Here is a 19558-nt window from a genome sequence, read left to right as displayed (position 1 = left end):
AAACTCGATCTAGCATATACTGTAGCCTCCTGCATGAGTTGGCCCTGGAATATCAGGTACAGGTTGATGATTGTTGTGGTGGCTATGAACTTCCAGGCCATCTCTGATCCCATCCCCAATAAAAATGTTAAAATTTCCCCCACCATAAACTTGGGGAAATCCACTGTTGATCCAGAAATGAAGCTGAGTAACTGCTACCACTGAACAACAGGGAGACTAGTACAGCAGCAGCTCTCCCAATTTGTCCCAATTAACAAATAAGGCTACACATCCTGTTATGTATGCAGGCACCTGCATAGCAACAGCCACTAGGGGGCGTTGGCCCTCTTCTCGAATTGGGACCACGCGGCCACTTTGGAGTGCTGGGGCTTGAAATGGGCATTGAGTTGGGCCACGAGGTCCCGGTACGCGACGGTGTTGATGGCCTCCTGGGCGAACAGGTTCACGGCAATCTCCAGGAGCGCTGGTCCCCCGATGCAGAGCAGGGCGGCCGCCTTCGCGCCGTCCTCCGAGATCTGATTGAACCGCATGTACAGTTCGGCGTGAGCCAGGTAATGGGCCCATGTCTCGGGGCGGCGGGTGTCGAATTCGCGGGGTTGTCTGGCCCTTGCCATCGCGGTGCTGGTGTGGTCTCGGTTGCGGTGCGGTGTGCAGTCTCAGTTGCGGATGTGGTGACCGGCGTGGTCCGGTCGGCTGTTCCAGTCGGCTGGCGGTCGTGGGGGAGAAGGAAGGAAAACGCCTTTTCCTTCAGCTCGCGGAACGCTCCCCGGTGACTTCAGCTCCTTGTCGGCAGCAATCCCACCTTCGTCGCCACTGTTGTGCATCCGACGCAAGGAAGAGACACCAGCCGGTGTGTGAGTTCAGCTCTTTATTGGATGGGGGGTAGCGAACTGGGAGGTGAGGGTTACCTGGCCTCCTTAAATACCTAGCCATGTATTTATTTATTTATTTATTTATTTAGTTACATTTATATAACGCCCTATTCCCTGAGGACTCAGGGCGGTTTACAGGGAATTAAAAAATCCACCATACAAAAGTTAAAAAACCAAATTAAAAAATATTAAATTGACCCTGTATACTTAAAACCCCAATTAAAAATTTCTCCTCAGCCTGGGCCTGAGAGCTCAAAGAGCCAGGTCTTCAGGCCTCGGCGGAATGATCGGAGGTCGGGGGCAGTCCTAAGCTCCACCGGCAGCTGGTTCCAGAGGGCAGGCGCTCCCACTGAGAAGGCCCTATCCCTGGGTGTCACCCGCCGGCAATCTCTCACCGGCGGCACCCTGAGCAGACCCTCCCTGTGGGAGCGCACTGGGTGAAGGGCGTTTGATGCCGGCAGCAGGTGTTCCCTCAAATAGCCCGGACCCAGGCCATGTAGGGCTTTATAGGTAATAACCAGCACCTTGAATTTCACCCGGAGGGCAACCGGAAGCCAATGCAGCTCGCGGAGTAGAGGTGTTACATGGGAGTATCGGGAGACCCCCATTACAACTCGCGCGGCCGCATTCTGCACCAGTTGAAGCCTCCGAGTGGTCTTCAAGGGCAGCCCCATGTAGAGAGCGTTACAGTAGTCCAAACGGGAGGTAACAAGCGCATGAGTAACTGTGCGTAGGGCGTCTTGTTCCAGATAGGGACGCAACTGGCGCACCAGGCGAACCTGTGCAAAAGCCCCCCTGGTCACGGCTCCTATGTGGTCTTCAAAATTGAGCCGTGAGTCCAGGAGGACGCCCAGGTTGCGAGCCCTATCAACAGGGGGTAACACCTCACCCCCCATCGTTAGAGGTGGAATAAGTTGGTTAACCCGAGATGCCGATATGCACAGCCACTCAGTCTTGGCGGGATTGAGAAAAAGCCTGTTTCTCCCCATCCAGACCTGAACCGCCTCCAGGCACCGGGACATCACGGAGAGGGCATCGCTGGGTTGGTTCGGGGTGGAAAGAAAAAGTTGGGTATCATCAGCGTACTGGTGATACCCCACCCCGAAACCACGAATGATCTCGCCCAGCGGCTTCATATAGATGTTGAACAGGAGAGGCGAGAGGACCGACCCCTGAGGAACTCCACAAATGAGAGACCTCGGGGCAGATCTCTGCCCTCCTGTCAACACCGACTGCGAGCGGCCCTGGAGGTAGGAGGAGAACCACCGTAGAATGGTGCCTCCCACTCCCAACCCCCTGAGACGCCGCAGCAGGATACCATGGTCGATGGTATCGAAAGCCGCTGAGAGATCTAATAGGACCAGGACAGAGGAGCAACCCCTGTCCCTAGCCCTCCAGAGATCATTCACCAGCGCGACCAATGCCGTCTCCGTGCTGTGTCCGGGCCTGAAGCCCGATTGGTACGGGTCCAGATAATCAGTTTCCTCCAGGAACAGAGGGAGCTGATGCGCCACCACACTCTCAACAACCTTCGCCAGAAAGCGAAGGTTGGAGACTGGACGATAGTTGTTTAAAACAGCCGGGTCCAAAGCAGGCTTCTTGAGAAGGGGCCTCACCACCGCCTCCTTCAAGGCGGCAGGGAAGACACCCTCCTTCAAAGAAGCAGTTATTACTACATGGAACCAGCCTCGTGTTCCCTCCCGAGCTGCATAAGCTAGCCAGGAGGGGCACGGATCCAACAAACAGGTGGTGGTGCTCAGTCTCCCCATGATCCTGTCCACATCATCAGGGGAAACAGGGTCGAACTCAGTCCAGATAACGTGCTCAAGACCGCCTGATTCCTCCACGTCAGACTCTGCCCAGTCAGAGTCCAGACTGGTCCGGATCCGAGCGATTTTGTCTGCCAGATGATGACTAAACTCCTCGGCTCGTCCCTGCAAGGGATCCTCTCTCACCTCCTGGTTAAGGAGGGAGCGAGTCACCCTAAACAGGGCGGCCGGGCGATTATCTGCGGACGCGATAAGGGCGGCAAAGTAGTTAGACTTCGCCGTCCTTATCGCCGCAAGATAAGACCTTATAAAGGTTCTTAACTGCAATCAGTCGGATTCGGATCGGCTGGATCTCCAACCGCTCTCTAGACCTCGTCTCCGACGCTTCATCTCCCGGAGCTCCACAGAGAACCATGGGGCCCAGCGGGATCTGCGCCGGGTCAGAGGTCGCATGGGTACAACGCAGTCAAGTTCCCTGGTGGCAGCCGTTTCCCAGGCCTCCACCAGAGCATCGACTGGGCTGTGGGTAAGGGTGATAGGTATAGGCCCAAGCGCTCTCTCTCCGGGTCCATTAGGCGCCTGGGGCGGAACCACCTGGATGGTTCCACCGCCCAGCGGCGGGGGGTGGCATGACGGAAAACCAGCCTCAGGAGGTGGTGATCTGACCATGACAGAGGGGTGATGGACGGGGAACCCCCTCCCAGATCGTCCAACCACTGTCCAGACAGGAACACCAGGTCGAGAGTATGATCCCCCTCATGAGTCGGGCCCTCAATAACCTGGGTCAGGCCCATGGCTGTCATGGAAGCCATGAACTCCCGAGCTAACTCCGACGACCCTCCCAGTGACGGCAGGTTGAAGTCACCCAGGACTATAAGCCTGGGGAACTCCACTGCCAACCCTGAGAGGGCGTCGAGCAGCTCAGGCAGGGCTGTTGCCACACAGCTGGGCGCCAGGTATGTAAGCAACAAGCCCAACTGAACCTGAGGACCACATCTCAAGAGGAGGGATTCACTCCCGGCCATCTGGACAATGGTGGCCTCCCGGGGACACAAAGTCTCCCGAATAACCACTGCCACTCCACCACCCCTGCCCTGAGCCCGCGGCTGGTGCAGCACCCGGAAACCTGGCGGGCATAACTCGGTGAGAGGCACCCCTCCCTCCGAGCCCAGCCAAGTTTCCGTGATGCACGCTAGATCCGCACATTCCTCCTCGATCAGGTCACGGATGAGGGGAGCTTTGTTGACTACGGATCTAGCGTTAAAATAGACCAACCTGAGCTCAGGGGCCTGATCACCCTCATCCCCAGGTAAGAGGGTGCTAACCGGAGGGTCGGAGCGCGCCACCGCTCGGAGATAGCGGGGGCGCGATCCCAGATGTTGATATGGCCCTCCGCGCAAACACCTGCTGCCATTCCCTATCGCCGTGGGGATTTGAAGCCCCACCCCCACATTCCCAGAACCAGCAGCCACCTCCCCCGACCCCGTCCCGTCGGGACCTCTAACAGGTCCAGACTGAGTGCCGGTTAAAGATTCCCTCCCCTCCCCTCCCTCACCCTCCCTAACCTTTTAAAATAACCGGCTAAAAATTTTATCAGGGACCTCTTAGTACGTCTCCACTCGAGGCCCCTAGTTAAGCCCAGCCACCTCTCGGAGCCCCAGCAATTGGGTCCGTCATCAAGGGGAATGTTAGAAAAGAAGGCTGGTCGTATCCAGGAGGGAGAAACCCCTCTGAGGGCGCACAAGTCCGATCCAGGGTATTGTAAACGAGCCATGAGATGGAACTGTCTATATGAGCCATTGTTCACAAATGGGGTCAGAAGTTATTAAGCTGATGGGATGTTAGTTCAGATGTAAAGAACATTAAGTCCGGAACGTGTCATCATCCAGCAGTCTGCCAATCCGGCTCTGCTCTCACCTGAGCCGGTCCAGACAAGAGCTCATGACTGTCCTCTCACCTAGCCATGAAATCCAGCCTGGGATGGATAGGGGCAGCGTTGCTGGGGAAGTAAAAGTCCACCTTCCTAGTCTCTCACACCAGCAGGGGATTTATAGCCAGTCCAGAGCCGCCCTCTCACCACGGCCTGTCCTAGACTCCTTCCGGAACATCATAGGGAGGTCACGGGAACAGGAGAAAAAATGTCCCAAATCCTGTTCCAGCATCCAGTCCATCTTATAAAGTAGCAAGCAGACCATCCAGCACACAAATCCATTTCTAGGGCTGCAGGGAGCTCAGTTATAAATGTCAGATGCTCAGGTTCAAGCAGCCAAATCTCCATCGTCCTCTGAGAAAAAGGAGACAGAAAAGTCTCTCCCATAGCCTCCACGCCGAGACGGGAATCCGCAGCCATTTTATAAGCGGAAAGGCCAGGAGCAGCAGACAGGAACAGAGAGATCCACACAGCTGCAGACGGCGCCCTCCAACCGAGTTCAGGCGCCTGATGATCCAGAGGTCTGATCCAGAGGTCCGCAGCAGGATCCTAGGCTGCCGAAGTGATCTCAACCTGAAAAGCTTCCACAACGCCCGAGGAAGGGAGAGCGAGCAATCAGCACAGCGCCTAACAGCTGATCCTGAGTAGCAGCTGATCGGCGGCAAGCTACAGGCCGCCCGGCTGCTGCCGCTGCCTCTTCTACTTCTCTGGGGGGGGGGGGAAAGGCTCCACACCGCAAAACGGTGCTAGCCTGTTGTTCCTACACCCCCCCTCCGAATATGCCCTTCGGCTGGGCTTTCGTGAACCTCACCAGTCCCCATTGTGTAGGCTCACCGCAGAGCTCAACGAACGCCACCCGTGGTCGCCGCCATCTTGGGCAAAAAAAAAAAAAAGCGGACAGCCAATGGGGTTGGCCCTAGGTTTCCTGCCAAAACTGGGTTTCCCGCCAAAACCGTTCAGGCCAATACCCCCTGGTGGCTGTTGCTATGCAGGTGCCTGCATACATAACACATCCAGTTATTTTTGGAATAGAAACTCTAAAGTGCTACCAGAGTTTCCAGATTACAATTCAATTCTCATAAATCTCCATAAAGCAATAGAATTGTGGGGACCATAAGAGAACATCCAGATAATGTCAAGTTATCTACAGCTGGAATAAGAGATTAAAAAGATACACTGCCCTTAATATGAGAAACCAAAGGCTAACATGCAAAGAATAACAGTTGCAACCATTAGTGGACATATTCCATTGAAAATAGCAAGCATGTTTTTCTGCTTTATTAAATTACCTGTTGAGAAGAGATTTGACTACTATGGAGATCTGCCACAGTAATGGTAGGTGATGACTTCACAACAGATTTATTGGTTGCTTGCTTGCTACCTTCTGCAGGGCTGTTCCTTTTGCTGCATTGTTGCTGCTGGGCTGTAATAGGTGTAGGATCAGATTTTGAAGATGATGCCTCTGACTGAGCTTCAGTGAAGGTTACAGATCGTTTTTGATCCACTGCAAGTAATAAGCATCAAAAGATACACAAGGATCAAAAAAGAATCTGAATATGTGTCATTATATTAACAAAAATAGTTGCTAATCTTAAAAGGGAGCTCCTGAAACTACTGTCTAAATAAATTTACATCAAACCTCCTTTCCCAATTGAAACCTTCGTGATACCAGGAACTTCCTTGAAACTGGTATGTACATTTAGAACATAGGTTGGCATAGTTTGGACCTTGGGGACTTCACAGAACTTTAAGGACCACCCCTGTTCACAGCAACAAGTCTCTATGTATCTTCCCTTTACAACTGCTTGAATTCAGTGGTCTAGAAGGCCAGGGTCAGTGCTTTTTTTGTAAAAGAAAAAGGTGCTGGAACTCACACATGTCATACAACCCACCTTGCTTACCCTACATCCAAAAAAAGGTGCCAGAACTCCGTTCTGGGTGTTCTATGATAGAATTATATATAGCACTGCCACTATCTGCTGCTGCTATGTTTTCTATTTATGCATGGCTATGTATGTATTTAAAACCACAGGGGAAATATTTATGGCTGGAATGCAATCTATTGTATGAACATAAATTATTAAAAATACACACAGAGAGAGAGAGCATGAGCAGAAATTATAAACAGAAATATAAGAAACAAATAACCATGGATAATCCGCTTGGCACCTGTCAGATTTTTTTTGTCCAACTTCATTTTTAACAAATCTTTTGGAATTTTTCTCTTTTTAAAAATATCAAAACATTTTTTTATTTAGATAGCTCAAGAATATTCTCAGAAAGGAGAAGCTGTGGCCAGCAGAGATGATGATTCTGTGAATTTCCAGTGAGATAAAATTGAAACCAAATAAAATAAAAATGCTTCTGATAAGATTTAACTGTGGAAAACTAGTAACAGCAATGAAGAATAACAAGGTGATTGTGAGAAAGAGAGGAGGGTACAAAGAGATGCTTGAAAAACGCTGAAACTGATGTTTTGTTACTGCATTACATTTTTTTGATTGTCATTGTATCTCCCTTGTTTTATGACACAGACATTTTCATTTCATCATATTGCTTTTTTTTTTAAAAAAAAGAGAGGGCTGACAGGGCCCAAGGAGTTACATGGGCTACAGCCAAATCAGATTTAAGAGAAGAGTGGAGGAAAAATAGCAACAGTTAGGCTACAGACAGGCCATTAGGAAAAGGCAAAAGTTCAAAAGAAAGATTAAGGACAAGAGGTCCTGCAGGACCAATGTCTAAGAGAGGTTCTCCCAGACATTTGCTTGCCCATTTAATAGACCATCCTTAAAATGCATATGCCACTTTCCAGTGGGCACTGTTATGTACTGGGCTCAATTGTAACACCACGTGGTAAGCTGGAGCAGCTAACGGCTCTCCAGCAACCCAGACTCCAGGTCTCCAGTGCTGCTATTGGCTGCCCCTAGGTGGCAATGAGTTGCTTTAAACCTATTGGCTGCCTCCTAGGGGCCAGGCTATAAATTGCTGCAAGCTGCAGCCCAATTCTCAGTTCAGATCCTGCAAGCAATAAGTCATGAGCTTTGTTGAACTCACTTGCCTCGTCTCCTTTCCTGCGTGAAGAACTCACTACACAAGACTGGTGACGAGGATGGGATCTTGCTTCTCCAAAAGAGCTGAAGTTCACTAGGGGTGAGGCAGCTCACGTCTGGAGGGAAAAGACATTTCCCCCTCCCCCTACGGTTGGCTAGCAAGCCACATTAGCGACCACGTGCTCAGCGGATTCAGTCCCTGGGCCTTGGAGAAGCAGGATCAAAAACTGCAGGAACCAGCCAAAGACAGAATGCCGAAAGTTGGAAGACTACGTGAATTCGATGTCAAGCATCCAAGAGGGATGGCCTTCTTACTTGTCCCAGGTAGAAAACTACCTCCGGGCAAACCAAGTCACAGTAGATGGGCTGAAGGCCGCCATGCTGCTCTGTGTGTGCAGCCCAGATACGTTCGACCTGGCTGAAAACCTCTTTCCCCTGACACTGCTGGAGTCAGTTTCCTACGCAGACCTCAAGAAAAAGCTGGGACAGCATTTCCAGCCAAAGATGTCAGTGATTGCTTGGCATTTCAAGTTTGAACAGCGAATGCAGGAGCCCGGCGAAACAGCATCAGAATACATAGCGGCCTTGAGGTAGGCCACATGCCTCTGTAAATTTTCCAATGTAGAGGAGTGACTGCGAGACTGGCTTGTCTGCAGCCTACGGAACTGAACGCTCCAGCAAAGACTTTTTGCCAGACCGAATTTAACTTTCATCAAAGCCCAAGATGAAGTAATGGCAGACGAAGCCGCCAGGGATGCAGTCCAAACAGTCCAGCCCGCCAAAACGACGAACAACGAAGAGACAGTCCACTACGAGGATGCCAAACTCTCAGAGGAATCTTCAGAGGAAGAAGATCCTGAAGTCAACAAGCTTCACAAGCAACCCGACACACAGCTGCAGCAGCAAACAGCAAGAGAACACTTACAAGGCAGTTCTCTTACCTAGATGTAAAGGTTGCGGCGGCAGCCACCAATGCGCTGATTGCAGATTCCAATCAGCCATGTGCAGGGCCTGCGGCAAAACAGGCCACATTGGAGTGGTTTTCAGAGCTCGCCAGAGGGACTGGCCACCCAAACACCAGTCAGAAGATCTGACCAGGAGAGGTACCGAGGCCTGGGGTCCATTTAGTGTGGGGGTTTGTAGAAGCCGTAGAAGTGTATGCTGCACCAGGACCCGACGCCCCCTCAAACCTAAACTCAAACTGCAGGTAGAGCTACAAGGAGTCCCTTGTAAAATAGAGTTGGACTCTGGCTCTGCTGTCTCCATTATTTCCCTGGACACCTTCAATTTCATGTGCAGTCACAGTAGAAAATGGGCCAAGCTAAGGCCCTCCGACATAATTTTAACTGACTTTCAAAATGCTCAAGTCAAAGTTAAGGGGGAAGCCACCTTGGCTATAAAATTTAAGGGGTTTTATGGGAACCTGGATGTCATAGTAATAGGGGGCCAGAGAACGAGTCTCATAGGACTTGATTGGTTTGACGCTTTAGGCATTAAAATAACTGGTATCAACTGGACACAAGCTGCAAACCGTTCATCAATTTGCGAGGACTTTGCAGACATTTTTGATTCAGCCCTAGGAACATGCACAGGCCCGCCTATCTCATTCAAGCTGGATCCCAATGAAGTTTCCATTAGGGTTAAGCCTCAAAGGGTCCCTTTTGCCCTCAAACATAAAATTGACTCAGAAATAGACAAGCTTGTAGAACAGGGCGTTTTACAACCAGTTGATGGTGGGGAGTGGGAAACTCCTATAGTCACTCCACTTAAGGCAAATAGAGAAATCAGAATATGTGCAGACTATAAATGTACAATTAACAAAGCCCTTAAACAGCACGCTTACCCTGTTCCAGTGGTGAACCACATTTTAGCTTCTTTGCAAGGGGGGACTATTTTAGCTAAATTAGATTTAGCACAGGCTTATCAGCAACTGCCAGTTGATGAGGCCACAGCCACGGCTCAGATGATCATGACTCACAGGGGGGCTTTCAAAGTAATGCGTTTACAATTTGGAGTTAGCATTGCTCCAGGCATTTTTCAGGGAATCATGGAACGCACACTTAAAGGCATTCAGGATGTTTGCCCTTATTTTGATGATGTACTTATTGCTGGAGAAGCTACAGAAGTGTTAGCCGGCAGGCTCAGGGCTGTCTTACAGAGGCTTTGAGAAGCAGGCCTCAAATTAAAGAAGAATAAATGTAGTATTGGGGTTCCTTCAACAGAATTTCTAGGATTTCGAATTGATGGTAATGGTATTCACCCTGCTGAATCCAAAGTGAAGGCCATTCAATTGGCTCCTAGTCCTAAATCCAAAGGAGAGCTACAAGCATTCTTGGGCCTCCTCAACTTCTACCATGCCTTCCTGCCTAACAAGGCTGCATTGGCAGAACCTCTTCACAGGCTCTTAGATAAGAAAGCTCCATGGAAATGGACCAGCATTCATGAAAAAAGCTTCCAGGAGTTAAAGGCACTATTGTCAGTTAAATCCACTGTAACTCATTTTAGGGAGTCTAAACCAGTCTGTTTAGCATGTGATGCACCTCCGTATGGGGTGGAGGCAGTCTTGAGTTATTTAGAAAAGAATGGAACACAAGTCCCTATTGCATTTTATTCAAGGACACTGCTGAGCATAACTACGCTCAAATTGACAAAGACGCCCTAGCCATTGTAGCTGGAATAAAAAAATTCCATGACTATTTATATGGCAGGGACTTCACGGTCTTTACAGACCACAAACCACTGTTGCGACTTTTCACAATAGACAAACAAACCCCCCACATACTTTCCCCAAGAATGTTGAGATGGTCTATTTCAGGGGTGTCAAACTCAGTTTCATTGAGGGCCGCATCATCATTGCAGTTGGCCTCACGGGGCCGGGTGGGTGTGGCCAGGGTGGGCGTGGCCTACTGGGTGGCGTGGCTAGAGTGCGTATGGCCTACTGGGTGGGCATGGCCAGCTCTACATAGTTCACATCAAGGGTGCCTATGGGGGCCTGGTCAGGAGTGGGACAGACCTGAGGGTCTCTGGGCCAGGGCCAAGGCAGTGGGGGCCATTCCCTCAGTGTTTCCAGGATGGCTTCGTGGGCCGCATGAAACCACTTCGCGGGCCAGATCTGGCCCCCGGGCCTTGTGTTTGACATATCTGGTCTATTTTCTTATCTGCATACATGTTTAAATTGGTTCACAAACCTGGTAAAGAAATGGGCCATGCTGATGGCCTCAGCAGACTTCCACTGCCACTAACGGAACCAGACCCGGCCCCTGCGGCCAGAATTCTGTCCATTCAGGACCTACCAGAATTTCCCCTCCATGCTGGGGACATTGCTGCAGAAACAGCTACAGATAAAACACTTAGTAGAGTGCTTTCATGGGTACACACGGGGTGGTTAGATAAAAGCCCAGGCTCTGAGTTTCAGAGTTATTTTGTCAGAAGACATGAGCTATCAGCTCACAAGGGGTGCATCCTATGGGGAAACAGAGTCATAATCCCCTCTTCACTGAGAGACAGGGTTTTACAGTCATTACATGAGGGCCATCCAGGCATTATCAGAATGAAAGCTTTAGCAAGAAGCTACCTTTGGTGGCCTGGCCTTGACAAGGACATTGAGGCATAGGTACATGGTTGTTATACATGCCAGCAATCTAGGCCTGAGATGCCACATGCCCCAGTTCACAGGTGGGAAGAAACGGACACTCCCTGGTCTAGAATTCACATAGACTACGCTGAGCCTTTTCAGGGACAGCTCTTCCTCATAGTGGTGGACAGCCACTCCAAATGGCCAAAAGTAATCCCAGTTGCAAACATGACTACTGCTAGGACCATCCAGGTGCTGAGAAAACTCTTTGCCACACATGGGTTGCCAGATGTCTTAGTTTCAGACAATGGGGCCCAATTCACTGCTGCTGAATTTCAGGCCTTCCTAAGAGCAAATCTTATCAGACATGCAACGTCTGCCCCTTTTCACCCGTCCTGTAATGGTCAGGCTGAACAAATGGTGAGGACCACGAAGGAATCACTCAAATGCATCGTAACAGGTGACTGGTATCACAGACTGGCAGATTTTTTACTCTGCCAACATTCTACGCCCTGCACTGCTACAGGCAAAAGTCCTGCAGAACTTCATTGGGGGAGGCAACTGATCACTAAACTGGACAGGTTGCATCCAGATAGAGTGGCAGCAGAAGCCTCTCGACCAAAACTCCCAAGGGGGCTACAAGTGGGCGATTGGGTATGGGCCAGAAACTATGGACATGGGACTCTGTGGGTTCCTGGTAAAATTACCAAATCATCTGGTCCCCTTTCTTACAAAGTGGGGCTGGAGGGAGGGTGAGTTGTCAGATGCCACATTGATCAACTAGAAAATGGTTTCCAGAACGGCCACTAAGCAAGGACTGCATCATAAGTCCCTCCCAAAGTCCCCAAGCTGGCAGTCAAGCCAGCCCATACATGGACTCCCAAGATTCTTCCTTCTTAAGCAATGAGGAACTGGGCGTAGAGGAGGGGAGTCCAGAAGTGCAACATGGATCCCCTGAAGGAGCAAGCCACCCAGACTTTAACAACCGCTGTGCCAACTCTGCTGATCAGTATGACTCTGGGGTGGGCCAACCTGGCCAGAGAGCATCTAATTCCTTTGACTCAAGTGCATCAAGGGACATTGGTCTACCTGGCCTGATGGGTAAGCTGGTAGACCAGAAAGTGACTGGAACCCTGAGGCGTTCCACAAAGGCACACAAGTCTCCTTATCTAGCTGATTATGTTGTAAAATAAAGGAACTATAAAGTTGTCTGTACTGTAACTTGTCACTGTACTGAAACAGTATTGGAGCTATGATTTCAACTGTCTTGTGTGCTATAATGGAAGTCTATTCATTCTGGCTAACTGATGCTCTAATGTAACTTGTACTGTTATACAAAAGTTGCTATGATGTTAAGTCTTGTAACTTGTACTATTTGCCAATTATTGCTATGATGTTTGTCTGATCTAAGAGGGGTGTTATGTATTGGGCTCAATTGTAACACCACGTGGTAAGCTGCAGCAGCTAACGGCTCTCCAGCAACCCAGACTCCAGGTCTCCAGTGCTGCTATTGGCTGCCCCTAGGCTGCAATGGGTTGCTTTAAACCTATTGGCTGCCGCCTAGGGACCAGGCTATAAATTGCTGCAAGCTGCAGCCCAATTCTCAGTTCAGATCCTGCAAGCAATAAACCATGAGCTTTGTTGAACTCACTTGCCTCGTCTCCTTTCCTGCGCGAAGAACTCTCTACACAACAGGCACCATACTTGCAGATAAAATAACAGAAGATTCAGGGCACCAACGTTTCTGCCATGCAATCCTCCACAACACACTGTAAGCAAATTTAATTTTCTAGATTATCTTCCATACTGCTGATCTATTTGAACATTATAATACTCCTAGCATATGTATGTCTATACATTTTGAGTTTACAGCTTTCACAAAATGCTGCCAGCCAATAAGGGATTGCTCTTTCTTTTATAGAACTGGACAATAGGGGTGCGCCCTGCCCTGTAGTATCTACCAGTCAAAATAGCCACAACAAAAAAAAAACTGTATTATGTTTTTCATCCAAATAAAATACATCGCTAATTCCCTATAACCCATTCATTTTTGTATGTGTCAGGACCCACCTCAACCCACTTCTTAAGAAAGTAGAACTCTTGGAGACAGGGTTTTCCAAGCAGGAACTTTTACTAAGAAGTAGGAGATAGCAGGCATAATAGACAGGATCTGAGGGATTCCCTTACATCTCGATAATTTTAAAATGCCCCCAAGCAAACTCCACCCCACAGTTCATTTGGTCAGTTCCAGATCAACCAATCTCCAGGTGGTAAGTCCATTGTGGGAAAGGAAAGATAACAATCTGTTTGCAGCACGATCATTTCCACAGTTCATCACACTTCCTTCGGAGAAATAAACCAGATCCTGGAGGGTTGTATTTCTCCCCCCTTACTCCTTTTCTAATTGCCCAGTAAGTTCAGAGAGAATGCCTAGTATAGAAAGCAATTGGTTTCATTGTAATGGATAGCCAATAGGTGGAATAAACAAAAGGTTACATTTAATGAAGGAAATGAAAGCAATAAAGCTTGTTCCCTCTCCCCCTTGGGAATGGCAGAATCCAGGGGAAGATGAGATTTGGTTTTAGCACAGAGGAGATAGTTAGAAATGAAATATAAATGGATTCTGACATCATGGTGATTTATAAAATCCAAATATTATGTTGAAAAGCAACATGAACTCTAAAATATGTAAATAAATACATATACATCGTCAAAAAATGTCCAGTAAATATTGTGCTGGCCACTAGTGGAATCTGAGCTCTTCTGATTTGTAAAGGCTGCAGAAAACTAGCTGAAGCTGGTGAAGCTGGAAAATGTACAATTCATATAGAGAAAAGTTTATTTCATTTGCAAAAATGATGGGAAGGTGAGATATATAAATCACACCTGAGATAGATCCCTCTCTTTGGGCATTTCTGCACTGCAGCCTTTAAGTTGCTGGTTTCCTGTGGATAAGCCAGCTAGAAATGTTGCCAACTTCAGAAACCACTTCTCAGATTTCATCCTCTTACTCCATTTAGACCTAGTAATGGCCTAGTAGTCTAACTAGATAATAGTTACCATAGCTCTTGTTGGTGGATTCTTCTCTTTCTTTACCTATCCTGAAAAAGTTAAAGAAAAAAAGCACTACAGTTTTACCCATTTTTCTGTCACTTGAGTAGAAGAGGAAAGTGACAGAAATCTTGTTAATGTCACTTGATTAAAAAAAACTTGGAAAGAAAGATAGGTTCATGGTTTCACTGTTCCATCAGTGACTTTGTAAAGAAAAAAGAAAAAAAAGGCCCAGAAGGTGAACCTGATAGCATCATTTGAAGTGACGTAAGTCAGAAAGATACTTTCGACTCAGAGCAGAAAAAAGCAACAACAGGCAGACGTTGCCTCCCTGTTGGACTGGGTGCAGGAAGAGTACAAAAGTACACGTTTCCGCTTCGAGATACTCTCAATAGCCATTCTTTTGTTGGGTCAAGCTTGTGCAGGTCAGCCCTTTGTTGTGAGAACTACCTGTAGAAAATTAGTTCTCCTAGACCTAGAGGCTTAATATGGATGTGGGAAATCTACTGGCTCTTCATGAAAAAATAAATTGGTCTCAATTTAGCTATATGTAAAGTATTTTTTGTGATATAATGAATTTATGATTTTTTATGTTGATGATGTTCTTGTTTTGCTGAAATCATCAGCATTAGAATCATGCTAACAAAAATATTGCATAGCCATTAATTAATTGATTGACTGATACATTAATATATGTGGAAACCAGTAATTTTTTAAAACTTAGAATACTATAAATGTTTCCTCACCAGTTGGTTTTGTTTTGGGCTGTATGCTTCTACGTGTTGTTGAAAGTCGTGCTCCATGACGGCTGTGAGGTTCAGTTTGGGTTTTCTGGCGTGATAAAAGAGGCCTTCTAAGCTAGAAAGTGTAGATGCAATTAAATTAGATAAGGAAATTCCAAGTTTTACAAATATTCACATCAGTATTTTCCTCCTATCTGTTCATATCATACCCTAAATCAGAAATCATTCTTGTTTCAGAAAGCCCCACAAGATTCCTTAAGGTAAAATCTCTTAACAAATTCCCTTAACAAGTTACATTCATCCAATTAACTGCGACCCTGTTCTGAACTCACCTGTCTTAGACCTCTTTTCCTGCCTAATGGTTGCTGAAGAAGAAGATTGTGGTGTCCAGGTTCACTCTGCACACTCGCTACCCTGTGTAAGTGTCAAGAATATGAGCATGACCACAGAATAACACAGACTAGAGAATTTCTTTGCAAATGTTGTTCAACAATAATGACACACTCACTTCAAAGATACAGTTCCATCTTTGAAGGTTATGAGAAACTATTTAGTTAGGTTGTATAGAAAGAGTTATGGCACTGAGGATCCTATCATTCTTTAGTCTATTTTTAGTCAAGGAATAATGCCTTCCATTCCACAATGTTCTCCCTTCTTTGACATAACAGATCAAGGGAGGATAATAATGAGGATGCCATTTTAAAGCCTTAGCTTTAAACAGTATGCAAATGTTAAATATTAATTCAAAACATTTTTGTTTGCAATTAGTTTTGATAGATGTCATAATTTTGAATAATTGGAGTTCAATACAGATCAAAATGAATGATGAACACAATTGACAAAAGTTTAACTCACAGCATTGGCACAGGACATATGAAAACATATACTTGCAGTTTCAAGTTAGCATTAAATAAGCACACCTCAGGAAAAGTAATTGGCATTTATTTATTTATCGTCTTATTTATATCCCACTTTTAAACTTTGTGAAGGAATCAAAGCAGTTAGGTCCTAAATTATATAGAGCTTTCACAAATAAATACCAACACAAATTAGACACAAAAAGCAATTGGCATATATGGATTCTTTAAAAAATGGATTTAACAAATTATCAAAGGAGTCTGCATACTTTTGTAATAAAGTAGGCAGGCATAACTTACTGCAGCAATTATTTTTAAACTTTGTGTATATTAAAAACTATATCCCTTAATCTATTTGCTTTCTTGCCAGCATTCTAATGGAACACATCGATATTAGAAAGAGAACCAATTCCTATTGTAATTGTAAACCAGAAGACTGCTTTTTAGTGACTAAATGCATTTCTTTTAAGCTTTACATATGCCATTAGTAAGCCTATATACAATTTAATATTCTTCACAACAAATTCATGTGATGGTATTCATTAAATTTATGCTTTTGGCCTCTTTAGTTACTCATATTTGTTACTCTCCCTATTTGTAATGTAAAAATTCAATAATCAATAGAAGTATGAATGCGGAGAATAGTACCTTATGTCTCAGCCAATGTCATGTGAGTGAGCTGAGCTGAGAGAGAATGACTAGTGTAAAATATAAATATAAAATGCCACCATTTTGCAATATCTGTTCCATAAACCTTCCATGGTTAGTCAATGCAAAGGGCAGATGAGGAGTTCCAAATCTATTTCTCCTTGTTTTAAGATAGGCATCCTCTCCAGGTGAACATTAATTAATAAGTGTTAATCAAGCCTAAGAGAAATCTGGGCTGGATGTAACAGGTAGTCTTAGAGCAAAATTAATCAGATGGGCCATACTTCTTCAACTTACAAAATAGCAATATGAAAACTTGAAAAAAGGACTATTGTGAAAGACAAATGTGTATCAGAACATACAAACTGATCCAAATTGATACAAATTTTTCCAAGATTTTAGAATTCTCTAGTAGTAGCCAGCTAAAAATACCCTATGCAAACTGAAAATAATACCTATTTAGTAATAGTAATACTGCACGGAAACATTGTACAGATATTAGACACCTGACGAAAGCTGCAGAATTATGATACTATAGCTATTATAGTAAAAATAATTAAGCAGTAATAAAGGTAGCTTAGATCTGCAAGGTGTCTGTTTCTTAGTCTGGTGTACCTATTATGGCTGCCACCAATCTTGCAAGACTGAATACTGCCTGTCTTCCCTCTTTTACTTTCATGAGAATTGGGGGGAGGGCTGTTTGTGTCTGAGGTGTTATCCTAAATTACTTTCTTGGCCTGGGTCAGATTATTTTTTTTATTTGATCATTGATTTGATAGCAGACTATTCTGACTTTCAAGGCCATCCTCTTTATGCATTTCACAGAGCTATCTTTTGTTTTACCTGATTGCAAGCAAGATGTACAGATGTTTTCATTTATTACTCAACTAAAAATAAAAGTCTTCAAAGCACTGTGGATTGTTTCCATAATATCACCCTACGATGTTTTACTCATTTCATTTAATGAAATGGACCCTGCAGTACAACTGCAAACTCAGACTATTATCCACTATTCTACACACATTTTATTTCTCTATTTCTAAAAGTAACTGTAATGGAACTAATATTTGAAAAATACAGATCAGCTATCACTGTCCTCATTATGAATTGTTTTATGAGCTAATTTGAAATGGCAATATGAATTGTCAGTGTTACATATAAAGTGTTACATGAGAACCTTGTTTGACCAAAATCAAGGTGGATGGTGGTGATAAATATCTCTGAAACCATCTGCTGATTATTTATGCCATATGCAAGACTATGACTTAGAATGTAATAAGAGCATAAATCAAAAATGAAACCAGAAAAAGTCAAACTGATCCGGGAAATTTGAGGGAAACAGGAAAAATGTAGTAGATCTGAATAAAGGTATTCTGATCTTGTAGAGGGGTTTGAAGATTATATGCTACAAAATGAAGGTGTAGATTTACAAAAAGAAAAAAGGAAAAGGCTAAAATATTGTATCAGAAAGTATAACTTGGTGTCATCTACGTTATAATTATTAAAATATGAATTCATAGATTATCAGTGGTTATATACTGCGCTCAGTTGAATGGTGGTAATGGAAGAACCGAGGGTAAGTTTAGATAAAATGTGCAACAGTTTGAATGAATCCCCTCCAAATTATAGTTAATTGAAATAAATGGATGTATAGGAACAAGAGAATACAGAAAAAGTGATTGAGCCATTTGAAGAGAAAAAAGTTAGAATGATTATTGATGCTTATTTCTTTATAAATGGTCTGTTTTGAATATGTGGTTAAGTCTATGCCTGCATAAAAACAATGACTCTAAATTGAAATGCATGATTGATGTGCTTATTTATGATGAAAAAGTTATAGAGTTAGTGAAAAAGGGAGGTGTGATGCTTTCTGTCCTGTAGAATGTTATGTCCCCTGGGGATCTGTACTGCTCCACCTTTAAAAACCTGGTTGTTCTCCCAGGTCTTGGGTTAGGGTGGAGGTTGAGCCCCTTTTGTTTTTAGCTCTATTTTCTGGTCAGCTGTATTCTTATTCCGTGTGTGTGTATGTGTGTGTGTGTATATATATATATACACACACATATACATATATACATATATATACATATATATACATACATATACATATACATATACATATACATATACATATACATATACATATACATATACATACACAAACATACATACATACATACATACATACATACATACATACATACATATATATATATAACTTGAAATGTGAAGAATTTACTACATAAAGTGTTGGGGGCAATTAAGCTGACTTTGTAATAATGCCGCATGGGGTGTGTGTGAAAGCCCTAATAAGCAGGCATATACATAGAGTGAAGGCTACTGCTAAGCTTGTAAGCCGCCCTGAGTCTTCGGAGAAGGGCGGGATATAAATGGAATTAAAATAAATAAAATAAATAAATAAATAAATGGTATGGTCCTTTTTCTACACCAGAGCTGAACCCGAAAACCAGCTATGAATAGCGGAAAGCTGCTCCTGTTCCACTCTGTTAACACTCCTTCCAGATTAATAACTTCTCTTTATGATATTTATGATTACACAGGGCAGACAACTGTCATTTGGTATTTGGTATTTTCCCCAGCTTAGGGGAAGATAGAGGAAGCTTAGAGGAATACAAGATATTTATAAGAGAGAGGTTTCATAGCCAGGCACGCAATTGTGATCCTAAACAACTATTCTTATAGAAGGCTATCAAACTAGTGTTACATAGTGGAATCATACCTTCAGCTACTTATTCAGATTCAGTCATTGAGTGGTTTTTGCAAGCCATTGCGTTGTTTTCTTTTTAAATTGAATTTAATCAGATAGTGGTATAATAAATGATCCTAAGAATAACTAATACAAGGATGCTCAGTTGAATATAACCTTAGATGCTGCTCTCTATATAAGTCATTCAATGGAAACATAGAGGTCCCTTTATATTGTCTTTTTTATTTTCCTTGTATTATCAACTTTCAAACAAGTTTGGAGGGAGTAGATTTATGTCTAGAAAAAAATCCCACAGCTAACCCAAATTCAGATGAAACATTTTAATGCTTTTTTGTCATC

General features: G+C 44.9%; 1 protein-coding gene across 1 annotated transcript in view; it reads right to left on the bottom strand.

The window, feature by feature from the left end:
- Window positions 1-19558, bottom strand: part of UNC80 (unc-80 homolog, NALCN channel complex subunit) — a gene marked incomplete at its 5' end in the record, with an annotated part of 192180 nt that overhangs the window by 4379 nt on the left and 168243 nt on the right. The window contains 3 exons of the mRNA XM_083369438.1: window positions 5861-6075; window positions 14993-15104; window positions 15322-15403. Coding sequence (XP_083225564.1) covers window positions 5861-6075; window positions 14993-15104; window positions 15322-15403 — 409 coding nt within the window. The remainder of the gene's footprint in view (window positions 1-5860; window positions 6076-14992; window positions 15105-15321; window positions 15404-19558) is intronic.

The sequence above is a fragment of the Vipera ursinii genome (genome assembly GCF_947247035.1).
Source record: "Vipera ursinii genome assembly, chromosome: 1".
Taxonomy (NCBI): domain Eukaryota; kingdom Metazoa; phylum Chordata; class Lepidosauria; order Squamata; family Viperidae; genus Vipera; species Vipera ursinii.
The sequence above is the reverse complement of the archived record's forward strand: the minus strand, read 5'-3'. Positions and strand labels throughout refer to the sequence as shown.